Source organism: Aquarana catesbeiana, linkage group LG02 (genome assembly GCF_042186555.1).
Source record: "Aquarana catesbeiana isolate 2022-GZ linkage group LG02, ASM4218655v1, whole genome shotgun sequence".
NCBI classification, from domain to species: Eukaryota; Metazoa; Chordata; class Amphibia; order Anura; family Ranidae; genus Aquarana; species Aquarana catesbeiana.
Genome location: NC_133325.1, coordinates 276,052,237 through 276,065,984, shown reverse-complemented (window position 1 = coordinate 276,065,984; position 13,748 = coordinate 276,052,237). Strand labels below are relative to the sequence as shown.

Below are 13,748 nucleotides of genomic sequence, written 5' to 3'. Positions count from 1 at the left end.
GCATCAGACTGATGCTGCATCCACCTAGGTAAGTATAAATGGGCACAAAAAAAAACAACATACTTTTAAGATACTCAGATTGGTATGTCTTAGGCCCCTTACAAACCAGCGGATCGTTCGGGTCCGCCTGTCCGTTTTTCAGGCAGACCCGATTGGACCACCCATCGTTCCCTATGGAGCGGCGCTGACACCCGCTGGCATCCAACCTAACCTCCAGTCCGTTTCCATCTGACTGCCCCATAGAGAACAGCAAGCTGTGTCTGCTCCGCTATGCAGACCTGTCATCCGCCTGCTCAGCAGAGGAGGTGGAACTTGCGCTCTGTCTGAAAGGAGCCTTAGAATTAGAATATTAACTACTTTAGTGTATTCACACTGAAAGTGTCCATTGACTGCCTACAGACTTCTATGAAGACAGTTGACTCGAGAGTGGTCACATATATCCTGTATGTTGTCACTGAGGAGGTGGTGGTCAAGCAAACTGCTGCGGGTATGAAGCGCAGGAACCTTCTTACCTGCAGGTGCCTCCCATATGCTTCTGTAAGGGGCACAAGCCACATGCAAAGCTGTGACACTGATAGTGTTAAGCTTGTTGCTGAACTCTGCCCCTACACATTCCATGTGGTGTGGTATGAGGGAGGATGGATTAGGCAGGCTTAAAACTATCAGGAAGTGCCTAAGGTTTACCTGTCAGACTGACCGGAGGTTTGGCCCTTACTGGAAGGTTTGGCAGGCTGCTGCAAGTATGGCTGCCTGCACTTTGTAGCAGTTGCCCTCCACCCCCAACCCCCCCCCCAGTGTCACCGCTCTCGCGCTTGTCCTAGTGACATAGCGTGACCCAATCTCGCTAAAAAGCCGATGACGTGGCTCTTTAACCATGTGAGTGGCTGTGTCAAATCACAGCTGATCACATGTAAACAGGGAGGTGCTGTTTTATTGGCTCACACTGACAGAGGCATCTCCTCGCAGGTTAGACCTGTACAGGTAATGGGGGCATTGATGATCAGTGCAGCCCCAGTCTGTGCCCATGAGTGCCTGCCCATCATTGCAGAAACGGCACCTCTGTGTTTACATGTGATCAGCTGTGATTTGACACAGTCACTCGCATGGTTAAAGAGCCGTGTCATCGGCTTTTTAGCAAGATCAGGGTCCCGCCATGTCACTAGGACAAGCGCGAGGGCGGTGACACTGGGGCAATGTCGTATGACGTCGTCCCAGAACGAAGGGGGGAACCCACCCGCCATTTTACTATACAGGAGGAGGTTAAGTTACCTGGCCCCAAAATTGCGCACAGCCCTGCCACTGACTAGTAAATGACAATCTCTAGAAATCTACGTTTTCACATTTCCTATCAAAGTAACTCCTTGTCAGATGCCTCAGTGAAACACGTGTTGATTTCACCCTAATACTATCAGTGCCACCTCATCAGCGCACATCAGTGAAGGAGAAAAATGATTTACAACATTTTTGGACAAACTAAGAAGTAAAATTAAAAAACTAAAATAATGTGGTTGCATAAAAGTGGCACACCCTCTTATAACTGGGGATGTAGCTGTGTTCAGAATTAAACATCACAGGGATCTCATTGTTAAAAGGTATCAGTCAGGAGAAGGGTTCAAAAGAATTTCTAAGGCATTACATATACCATGTAACACCGTGAAGACAGTCATCATCAAGTAAAGAAAATATGGCACAACAGTGACATTACCAAGAATTGGACGTCCCTCCAAAATGAAAAGAAGTGGATAAAACGGGTCAGGGAGGGGGCTACAAGAGGCCTACAGCAACATTAAACGAGCTGCAGGAATATCTGGCAAGTACTGGCTGTGTGGTACATGTGACAACAATCTCCCGTATTCTTTGTATGTCTGATCTATGGGTTAAAGTGGCAAGACGGAAGCCTTTTTCTTATGAAGGCTAAAGTCCAAGCCCGGCTAAATTTTGCAAAAACATACTGAAGTCTCCCAAAAGCACGTGGGAAAATGTGTTCTGGTCTGATGAAACAAAGGTTGAACTTTTTGGCCATAATTCCAAAAGATATGTTTTTGTAAACACTGCACATCACCAAAAAGAACACCATACCCACAGTGAAGCATGGTGGTGGCAGCATCATGCTTTGGGGCTGTTTTTCTTCAGCTGGAACAGGGGCCTTAGTCAAGGTAGAGGGAAATATGAACAGTTCAAAATACCAGTCAATTTTGGCACAAAACCTTCAGGCTTTTGCTAGAAAGCTGACCATGAAGAGGAACTTCATCTTTCAGCATGACAACCACCCGAAGCATACATCCAAATCAACAAAGGAATGGCTTCCTCAGAAGAAGATTAAAGTTTTGGAATGGCCCAGCCAGAGCCCAGACCAGAATCCAATTTTGAAAATCTGTGGGGTGATCTGAAGAGGGTTGTGCACAGGAGATGCCCTTGCAATCTGACAGATTTGGAGTGTTTTTGCAAAGAAGAGTGGGCAAATATTGCCAAGTCAAGATGTGCCATGCTGATAGACTCATACCCAAAAAGGCTGCGTGCTGTAATAAAAACAAAAGGTGCTTCAACAAAGTATTAGTTTTAAGGTTGTGCACACTTATGCAACCATATTATATTAGTTTTTTATTTTTACTTCCCTCCACCTAAAAGATTTCAGTTTGTTGTTCAACTGAGTTGTTCAGTTTATAGGCCACATTAAAGGTGGAAAACGTTCTGAAATGATTTTTCTTTGTCCTGTCTCATTTTTTTACATCACAAAAACCAGATATTTTAACAGGGTTGTGTAGCCCTTGTAGGAAGATTTGTTTTATCTCTGTATCATCTGAGGTTGTTCACTTCACTGGGTATATGTGAGGGTTTACAACCACTTTAAGTAACTTTGACTATGCAAAAGTTGGCTTTGGGAATCGGAGGCTGTAGGTCTTTGATTCTTTTGGTGGGGTGGTTGTGCGTGTCCTTCTTTTAAAATAAACTGCTGGCTCCTAAAGCTGATTTGTCTATTCTGTAATATTGCTATAATTTTTGTTTTCTTTCGTATGATATAATATAGCTACAAGCATACTCATCCTGACAAAGCGGATTGTTCTGGGCCTCCTATGGAAATTAGAAATAACAAAGATGATGTTGAAATCCGGTACACTTACTCTGTTACTTTTGAGGTAAGTGTTACATATTTTTAAGACATAGCTGGTGGATCCAGACAGGAATGTCATGGCTCAGGGTTAAACGCATTGCTTTTTTACTTACAACAGTCATAGGTTCTAAAAGCTTTTTGTCTTTGTACAATATCTTTTAGTTAAGTTTACTTTAACCACTTTCCGCCCCCGCTATATAACAAAATGACGTTGGCAAAGTGGTTGCAATATCCTGACCTGATGTTGTCGTAAGACCTGATCAGGATTTCAAGCTGCTGCGCACCCCCAAGGGAGCGCATTGCGGCGATTGTTGTTGGGTTGTGTCAGCCTGACACACCGCAACTCCGATCTAAGTGAAGAGTCTCTATCTTTACCACGTGATCAGCCGTGTCCAGTCAATGCAGATCACAATGTAAACAGGAAGAGCCCTTGATCTGTTTTTCCTCACTTGCGTCTGACAGGCGCGAGTAGAGGAGAGCAGATCGGCTGCTCTCCTGACGGGGGGGGTGGGGTCTGTGCTGATTGGTTATCAGCGCAGCCCACCCAGGACCACCACCACACTGGACCACCAGGTATGTCACCCTAGACCACCAGGGAAATGGCAATCAGTGCCATATAAAAATGCCTGCCAGTGATGCCTATCAGTGAAATCCAGTGCCGTCTATCAGTGCCACCCATAAGTATCCATCAGTGCCATCTCATTGGTGCCGCCTTCTCAGTGCCCATCAGTGAAGGAGAAAACTTACTTATTTACAAAATGTTATAACAAAAACAAAACTTTTTTTTTTTTTTTTTCAAAATTTTCGGTTTTTATTAGTTTAGCAAAAAATAAAAACCGCACAGGTGATCAAATACCACCAAAATAAAGCTCTTTTTGTGGGAGCAAAATTATAAAAAATGTGGGTACAGTGTAGAATGACTGCACAATTGTCATTTAAAAAGTGACAGCAGTGAAAGCTGAAAATTAACCTGGGCAGGAAGGTGCGAAAGTGCCCTGTATTGAAGTGGTTAATGATTGATGATCAGTAAGTTGTGGGCCAGGAAGTGTTCTTTTACAGTGTCCCAGTGAGTTTTGATTTCCCTTCACTAACTATTGGCCTGATAGAGGTTTATGGGGACTTCTTCCCACACAAAGAGTGATCAAAGTCCCAAGTGTAAGGTCCTGGTATTTGCCAAGCGGTTGTTAACCCGATTTATAAAATTTGACCCAAGCACATATATATCTGTAGTGTTTACTTATCAGTCTCCAAAGCCCCAAGTCCTGTGTATTTTTGCTGCTCTGTTCTTCTGTTATCAGCATGATAATAACTTCTGAAAAGTTCTTTGCGGGAGATAAAAGCTGCTGAAAAGTTGTGTAGATTAGCACAGAGCTGGGCTGTTCACAGCATAGCTCTGCAAGTATCTTCATTCCTCGTGGAGGGTCTGTGCCTTTCCTCCAATCGGCTCACACAGTGTATGGCTAAGACTTCACTCCCAGTGCTGGAACAGGAAGTATAAATTCTAACACTGCACTTTCTAAAGAATATAGCAAGCTGATGACCGCAGATATACACGTAAAACTTATGTGTGGAGATTTGTTTCATCCCTGTGTATCATCTGTGGCTGTTCACTTCACTGGGTATATGTGATGGTTTACATCCACTTTAAGACGCACAGTTGCAATTTATTGACGTGCGTATTTTACACACCTCCCTAACTTTTGCTACAATTTCCCAAAGGACTGATTCACACCTATGCTTAGATGTGAATGTGAGAACTGTGATCTTCTGTGTCCTGTGCCAAGTGGCTTACCTTCTGCATAGTAACCATAGGGGTTTGCTTGCTTGGCACTGCCACCATTTACATAACATCTTTTGTATTTTTATAAGGCATTCACGGATTGGCTAAGGTGGAGACTGTGACATCACTACCCTACCTCTCCACCTCATCAAATGAGAAAACCCCTTTCCTTGTATTTTCTTGGGGGGGGGGGGGGAACGTTCTTTGAATGGTGGCAGTGCCGTGCAAGTGGTTACTATGTGGTTACTGTGCAGAAAGGAAGCTTCTTTGGCTCTCTAAGTATTTAATATGCATACTTGCATTGGTCCAAAATCATACCTAGAGATCAGCTTTAAGTTTGTTTTTTGTTTTGTTTTTTTCTCCCTTTGCTTTATAGGAAGAAAAAGAAATCCGATGGGCTTCAAGATGGGATTACATCCTTGAGTCTATGCCACATACACACATTCAGTGGTTTAGGTGAGAATATGATTTTGGTGTTCTCTATATATTTCTTTTACGCAGGTATTGATTTGCCTCAGATATGGATAGTATTTCAGCCCCTGGAGTCCTTATTAAAGTTAATTACAAAACCTTGTTCTGTTTCCACTCTGTTTGGTACACCCTAGGGTTAAAGGAGCTGCGTCTTCCCATTTAATATAATACTGTATGCGGCGTCTCTTTAGCCTATCTGAATGCCAGAACTCTTTGCAGAAGAAAAACTGCTTAAAAACACAAGAAAAGCCACATATTGCATGCGCTTTTAGGTTCGTCAAACATTTGATCGTTAATAGATTTCATTGGCCAGAATATAGGGGGTGTTTTTTTTTTTGTTTTTTGTTATCCAAACTTATTGGTATTAAAGGTACAGTACAAATACTGTGACATCATATATCACCTTGCACAGGATATACACTTGTGCACAGATACAAAGGAACAGAGAGGATCAATAACTTCAAATCTGTTACTAAAACTCCAGGGGAATCCTCTGGACTAGAAAGTCAAAAACAAAAACATCACGGAAGACAATGTCATCAATGATGACAGCTGCAGTAGCCTATCCTTTACTAGTTTTGGGGGGGGGGGGGGGGGGGGGTTTGCCAACCCAGGTGAGTCTAGCCACCCCTGCTGAACCAGCTGAAACTTGCGTATGGCATTACGGTGCGGTCTCTCAGTAATAAAGAATTAACTTATTCTATCCATTGTTTAACTGTCAGGATAGTAGGCGCCATCCAGTTTCTTGCTGTCCACTTTCTAGCTAAATATAGAAGGCGTAAAATCATTGGGTAAACTCCTGGTGGATACGATTCAGGGTCCAGAGCACCCAATAAGCACACTAATGGATCAGTAGTTTTAGGAACTTAAGAGATGTTGGCCATTGTTTACACCAATGAATGTGGTTCATGACTATGTGAATATGACAGCATGAGGTACGTGATAAAAAAAGCTTCTTTATTTGTAAAATAAATGGGGAAACTAGTCCATAATTAAAGTGAGAATGGAACTGTGCTCTCCTCCCTACCAACGCTGCATTGGTCCTCGCCTGGCCTCTGTGCTCAGTCATCTGGGTTCAGGATCTTTGGCCGTCTTGATTAGTTGCGGCAAAATTCCATAACATTGTGCATGTGTAGGAGCTAATTCATCCCAGCAGATGCCGGAATTGTGCATTGAGCTGTGCATTGGCAATAATAATGTGAATAAGAGGCAGGTAAGAACCCTTTATTGCAAAAGAAATATTTCGTATGTTATTTCTGCTATTAAAAAAAGCCTGCTCCTTCACCCATTTTTAGATTTCTATTAAAGTTCTACATTAACTGACTTATACTGTTGCTGCTAAATTGGCCTGTGCATTTAAGCTCAAGTGACCTTCCCTGAAGGTTTAAAGTGTATTTAAAGGTTAAACTTTTTTTTTTTTTTCGAGTGGTTAGGGGTTTGATGTCAGGTGTTTATTGCCTTCTGTCTCGCCACTAGTGACTTTCTTCATCCCTGCCCAGGGAACCATTTTCACTGGAAATGGAACAAGAGGAAGAATCCAAAATGTAGTCACTGGAACAGGGGTAGAGGCTATATCTTTCAGTTGGGGCTCTTGGTTTCATGACAGCTGTCTGAGCTGGTTTACCTCATCTTGCAGAAATTAACTGCGACTTCCTGTTGTGTCTGCAGGACAGGAAGTGAAAGTAAATCCCTAAAAATTAAAAGCCGCTGAAAGAAAAATATCCCCTGCTCCTTTTGTGCAAAATATAAAGGAGTCTTTTAATATACTTTTGAGGACATATTGATGTAGAGAAATTAATTTCTAGCCTTTTATTATGTCCTGAATCTAATTTTGTGTCTTGTGTGCTTGGTTTGCGCAAGTTCTAAAGTGAAGTTAGACCTATGGAGTATATATTACAGATATTGCCTATCTAAATGAATGGCATCTTGCAGACAGGTTACTTTTTCCCACAAACAATTATGAATCCTGATTTTTTTTTTTTTTTTTTTTTTCTTGTTACAGTATAATGAACTCCTTAGTGATTGTGCTCTTCCTGTCTGGAATGGTTGCTATGATCATGCTGAGAACGCTGCATAAAGATATTGCAAGATACAACCAGATGGATTCAGCCGTAAGTAACTGGAGCACAAAAATACTGTACCAACAGTTTCACATCTTTTGAAACTGGCATATTTTTTATGCTTTTTAGTACAGAGTATTAATAGCATTGGTTTTCATTAGCTGTACACTTGCATGTTTTGATAACATTTTTTTATTAACCATCTGAAGTAAAGATACCCTTTGCCTGTGTAAAACTCACCATACAAGTGATTGTACAATCTCTCCTCCTTTTTTAAATTTACAGAAATATTGTAATATAAGGGCCTGCATGAACAATGCTATCATTTTGTCATTTAAACCAGCGCACTTCTTAATTGTTGGGGTATATATGAAAACCTATGTAATAAGAATTTAGAATTTTATGGTATTTATCACACACAACTTTTTTTGTTCTAGTGTAGAAAAACCCCATAGGGTTTCAGTTTGGAACAGTAAACCATTAAATACTAGACAATACTTTATAAAAAAAAAAAAAAAAAATTATTATTGTGGTAAAGGACATCTAAACCCAAATAGCCAAATGTAATCTCAGTGTGTATGCTATTGCTCCAGGTGGGTCAGCCACATAGTCCCTTTCACCTCCAGTGTATTCAGGTGCAAGCTCCGCTCATCCAGCCATGTGGAACAAATGCAATAGCATCCAAAAGGCTGCACACTTAAAAACTGCATACACTGTATTGACCTTTAAAACGCCATATACAGCAACCGTAGACCCTGGTTCCAGTAATCCATGTTTTTAGTCTGCTTGTCTTTAGCAAACGGTTTGCAGACTTTCTTGTGCATCATCTTTAGAAGAGGCTTCCTTCTGGGACAACTTCCATGCAGACCAATTTGATGCAGTGCGCGGCGTATGGTCTGAGCACTGACAGGCTGACCCCACCCCTTCAACCTCTGCAGCAATGTTTGCAGCACTCATACGTCTATTTTCCAAAGATAACCTCTGGATAGGAGACTGAGCACGTGCACTCAACTTCTTTGCTTGACCATGGCGAGGCCTGTTCTGAGTGGAGCCTGTCCTGTTAAACTGCTGTATGGTCTTGGCCACCATGCTGCAGCTTAGTTTCAGGGTCTTGGCAATCTTCTTATAGCCTAGGCCATCTTTATGTAGAGCAACAATTTATTTTTTTAGATCCTCAGAGTTCTTTGCTATGAGGTGCCATGTTGAACTTCCAGTGATTAGTATGAGAGAGTGCGAGTGATGACACCAAATTTAACACACCTGCTCCCCATTGACACCTGAGACTTTGTAACACTGAGTCACATGACACCGGGGAGGGCAAATGGCTAATTGGGCCCAATTTGGACATTTTCATTTAGGGGTGTACTCACTTTTGTTGCCAGCAGTTTAGACATTAATGGCTGTGTGTTATTTTGAGGGGACAGCAAGTTTACACTGTTATGCAAGCTGTACACTCACTACTTCACATTGTAGCAAAGTGTCATTTCTTCAGTGTTGTTACATGAATATATATAATAAAATGTTTACAAAAATGTGATGGGTGTACTCACTTTTGTGGTATGAGGCCCCCTAGGGAAGGGACAAAAGTACCCCCCGGTACATTGGGACGTTATGGGCGAACAATAAGAAAATCGTATATATAAAAAAATGTCTTTTATTTAGAAAAATATTAAAAAGGCATGTATCGGAAACATAGTCATGGTTGATACAGCACATCTAAAACAAAATTTCACGTACAAATACAATAATGTGAGTTCAAGAATGAATATGAAATTCCTCTATTGGCCTGACATGTTTCTGGAGAGTATCCCTTCTTCAGAGGCGTTTTTTTAAAGAGGATATGAATATATTCAGTGTTGAATATTAAAAAATGTATATAGATTTTATTTAGAAAGATAGTTTGTAAAGTTTGTCACTGTCTATCCATCAATTTTGATGAATCCCATCCGAGCTCGGAACAGCCCCCACAAAGGTCCCCAAAAGGATGACCACCGCAGCACAACCATAAGGAAAAACCTTTTGCCGAGAACTAAACATATAAGTGCAGATGGCTGGAGTGTTCCTGCTTCTCAGGCATAGAGACTTACTCTATGCCTGAGAAGTAGGAACACTCCAGTCATCTGCAGTTATATGTTGGGGACCTTTTGTGGGGGCTGTTCCGAGGGATGTTGGCAACATTATACTAGAGAATTTATTATTTTCACTCTATGGTTCACCATTTATATTACTCACGTTTGTGAGATACTCTATTTTAGGGACACAAAATTTATCAGCTATAAACTCCGTAACCATAGACCGCAGCAGCCTTATGTTGGAACAGTCCCACACCATATGAAAGAAAGTTCTCTCAGGCCTTTGACATTTATGACAAGTTGCGGAGTCTCTCTAATGTATACGGCATAAACGTACAGGTGTATAGTACACCTGGTTTAAGAACTGTAACAGACTCATTGTGTCTGTTGAGGAGATAGCAGAGGTAAGTATCGAGCACCTCCTGCCACAGCTCCTCCGATAACTCCGGTGCAAAAGCCAGCCAGCCATGTTACATACAATATTTACAGTACTATAATTTTTTTATTTTTAGCATGTGTAGTGAAATCGTGTAGTTTCTGAAACTATCTGATGGTATATGACTTCATCCTTGTGTTCTGTTGGTATGTCTTTCAGGAAGATGCTCAGGAAGAGTTTGGTTGGAAACTGGTGCATGGTGATATTTTCAGGCCTCCAAGAAAGGGCATGCTGCTTTCAGTTTTCCTTGGTTCAGGCACTCAGATCTTGATTATGACATTTGTCACTTTATGTAAGTATCCCTAGAGTTTGACAAAAAATAACTGCAGTAATATCAATTAAACAAATTCAGGAAACCCATTTCATAACTGATTAATTTCAAATATTTCTGTTAAAAAAAATTAAGTACATGTAAATGATGATATGCTTGGCTACGTGTTTATAGTAAGTGTGGTATACATCAGTTTTGAAAGATGGTGAAAGCACTTTCTGTATAAAGAAACAAAAATACTGTCACATCTAGTGAATTAGGACTGCACAAATTTGATTAATGATTATGTACCTTTACACTCTTTCAGTTTTTGCATGCCTTGGATTTTTGTCTCCCGCAAACAGAGGAGCTTTGATGACATGTGCCGTAGTTCTGTGGGTGCTGCTTGGTACTCCAGCGGGTTATGTTGCTTCCAGGTTCTACAAATGTAAGTTTAAGATTTTAAGAAATGCCTTGGCATTAAAAGGCCACCAGTTTGTTTTTTGGATGTTTTAATGTGCAGATGTGTACCCACTTTTAAATTTATTTACATATTACTAATTGTAAAAAGGCAGTTTAAAGTGGATGTAAACCCCAAATGTTTTTTTTTTTTTATGTCATAATGTAGAGTATAAGATTTCCTATCATTTGAGCCCAGTCTTGACACAAAGAGTTAATCCAGCTCTGAGCAATCCTCTTTTATTGTTCAGTGAGATAAATCTTGACAAACAGAGAAAAACTTTGTCAAATCCTCCTCCTTGCTGTGAGTGACAGGTGATTTACATATCCTGTGCACTAGCCTAAGAGATATGCATTATTTTTTAATTCCCACTCCCACTCCTTTCTTCAGCAGCTCTGCAAGGATTGGCTGTTCCACACCTCAACATGATTTGGCAAGCTGAAGTCATGTGGTTACTTTCCTGTCTTTTCACTGGATGTTAGAGATCATAGCAGAAGTTCAGTGTAAGAAATACACAGGAGAAAATGCATATTGACAAGGGGAGTGTAGAGGTGGGCGGGGAGTCTACTGATATCACGACTCCACCCACCGAGCTCCAGACAACAGACCCACACACAGAATATGCAGTTTTTCGAATCTCATAACAGAGAGAGGGGAGACATTTGACAGGTAAAGATACATGCAGGAGGCATGTATATCCTTATAGATAACCCCTATGGCAGTAGTTTAGAAAGGATGACATTGGGTTTACATCCACTTTAATGTACCGATACAATGATAAAAAAAACTGTTCACAGTACGGTATTTTTGTAACTTGAAGTTATTGCCTAGTCCTTGGTTACTGTTGGTAATGGTGTAAGCATAGAATTGCCTTTTTATTCTGAAGTATTTAATTCTTATGTATTTTAGCACAGATGAAGACACAACCTTATCTGTATAAACAAAATAACTAATATGTTACATCAGTTGTAGTTAAATGGTGATTAATAGCACATTATAGGAAGTGTGGGTATACATGAATCCCCCAACTTGGATGTTACATGATCTTAGGAAGAAAACCTGAGGCACGAACATTTTGAATGTTAACCAGTTTTGTAATTTTACAAACATAATCAGACATTTTAGCCTAAGGCTGCACTCCTGAATAAATCTCTTTGCTACTTTGGGTTTTAACTACTCCTTGGAGATGTTGTTTGCAACCCATTTAAATACACGTGCCACTAGTCGTTCAATCTCAGTAGATTTAATCGCCATTGTAAGCCATAACCTTTAGGCCTCAATTCACATTCTTCATATTGTGTGAGCAATGTGTACAGAAAAGTGTTGCAAGTGTTCCTTGACGAGCAGCTTTTATTAAATTCTTTAAAGAAAACATCAGTTCTAATTTGGGAATGTTAAATTCAGATTTTAATGTGGGTGCTGACTGTCACTTTAAGCAAGCTGCTAGTAGGCTTTCAACAATCCAGCACTCCCATTAAGATATGTTTAACATTTCTAAACTGAAGCTGTATAGTTTTTGAAATATTTTTACAAAACTTGTGTAACTTTCTGTAAGCTTGTCAAATGCTTTGTAAAAGCCCATGCGATTACAACACTATCACAAAGGTATTCAAGGACATCAGTTTGCAAGATACTGGTGAAATGAGCAAGATCCTACCACCATGCATTTCTTTGTATTCAACATAGAGTGCTCATGGCTTTTCACTTTGCATTGCTGCCTCTGAATAAACCTTGGAAAAAATAGCAGTGATTGGATGGTGTACTTTACTAAGATCTGCTTCTTCTTGTAAGATTGGCTTGATTTTGTCACTTAGAACATAGTTTTAAAGGACAATACAATGTTTATGCATATTCCCCTTATTTAGAAGAATAAACATCACTTTGATTCAGGTGTTTCTGAATGACCACTTATGTATATATAGTTTTATAGGGACATTGGACTGTAAAACTATACTACAACAGGGATCCTTTCTGAGCTGTAAAAATAAAATGTGATTTTAAATTTTATGTAGGGTTTTGAATATACATGTTTTCTAACACGTTCCATGTTTTTTATTTTTAAATACAGCATTTGGTGGTGAGAAGTGGAAAACCAACGTTCTATTGACAGCATTCCTGTGTCCTGGGTATATATTTTTATTTGGGCTTTTCATTTAGTTAAAAATTACATAAAATGTCAAAGCTAAAAGTTTTGCTGGGACTCATTTCTGTAAAGAATAGTTCAAGCAACTCCTAGATTGTTTTTATTTTTTCTTATTTTAGAATGAATTGCATAAATCAAATACAAGTAGTGCTTAAAGCTGAACTATGCTTACCTCAGCTCCAGTGATGCAACGTCCCTGAGCTCCCTGCCCGGCCGCTGACTACTTCAGGCGGCTGGCTTTCGGGTCTCAATTATTGGCTGCTGTCATTGGCCGGACAGGGATGACATCACTCTGCCGCATGCGTGTGAGTCCAGTCAGATTCAGCATTGCTAAATTTGTACTGTGAACTGTACGTGCTCGACTCCCTGTACAAGGGCGGACAGGCAGGTAAGTAGCTTTAATGCAGAAGAGACAAAGCATGTCTCTTCTGCAAAAAAAAATTCTGCCTGTTTGCCCATGTTTAATGCTTCAAATTCCACTTTAAAACCACTTAAAGCAAACGAAACCCGTCAATTTAACAGTTTCAATGGTTTCAACAAACAGCTACGTTCCTGGCGTGCTGGGAGGAGGGTTTATTTCTGCTTTAGGAATTCCTGCTAAAGATTCTTTAGGGCTCGTTCACACCATACGTGCATGAGAACTGATGGGAAAACTGCACAGATTTCACTGGCAAAGACCTGAATTTACATCAGTTTTCATGCGCGTTTCAGTGAGGTTTTTATGCATGTTAACCACAGTGTTGATGTCATGCCACTTTTTTTGTGCATAAAACTGCATGTATGTGATACCAGTGTTGTGTGAACAGGGCACATAGAGCACAATGTGTGTGTGTGTTTTTTTTTTTTTGTGTGCCCTTGCAGAACGTGTGCAGAAAAACTGACGTCTCTGCACATGGTGTGAACAAGGCCTTAATGAGCACAAACATGCATATTACTTTTTCAGTTCTAATTTTTGCCAAGTGCT

At 40.4% G+C, this 13,748-nt stretch overlaps 1 protein-coding gene across 1 annotated transcript in view; it reads left to right on the top strand.

Annotated features, from left to right (window-relative positions):
* Positions 1–13,748, top strand: part of TM9SF2 (transmembrane 9 superfamily member 2) — a 61,127-nt gene that overhangs the window by 35,097 nt on the left and 12,282 nt on the right. The window contains exons 7-12 of the mRNA XM_073614448.1: positions 3,029–3,137; positions 5,269–5,348; positions 7,366–7,474; positions 10,091–10,223; positions 10,510–10,629; positions 12,710–12,767. Coding sequence (XP_073470549.1) covers positions 3,029–3,137; positions 5,269–5,348; positions 7,366–7,474; positions 10,091–10,223; positions 10,510–10,629; positions 12,710–12,767 — 609 coding nt within the window. The remainder of the gene's footprint in view (positions 1–3,028; positions 3,138–5,268; positions 5,349–7,365; positions 7,475–10,090; positions 10,224–10,509; positions 10,630–12,709; positions 12,768–13,748) is intronic.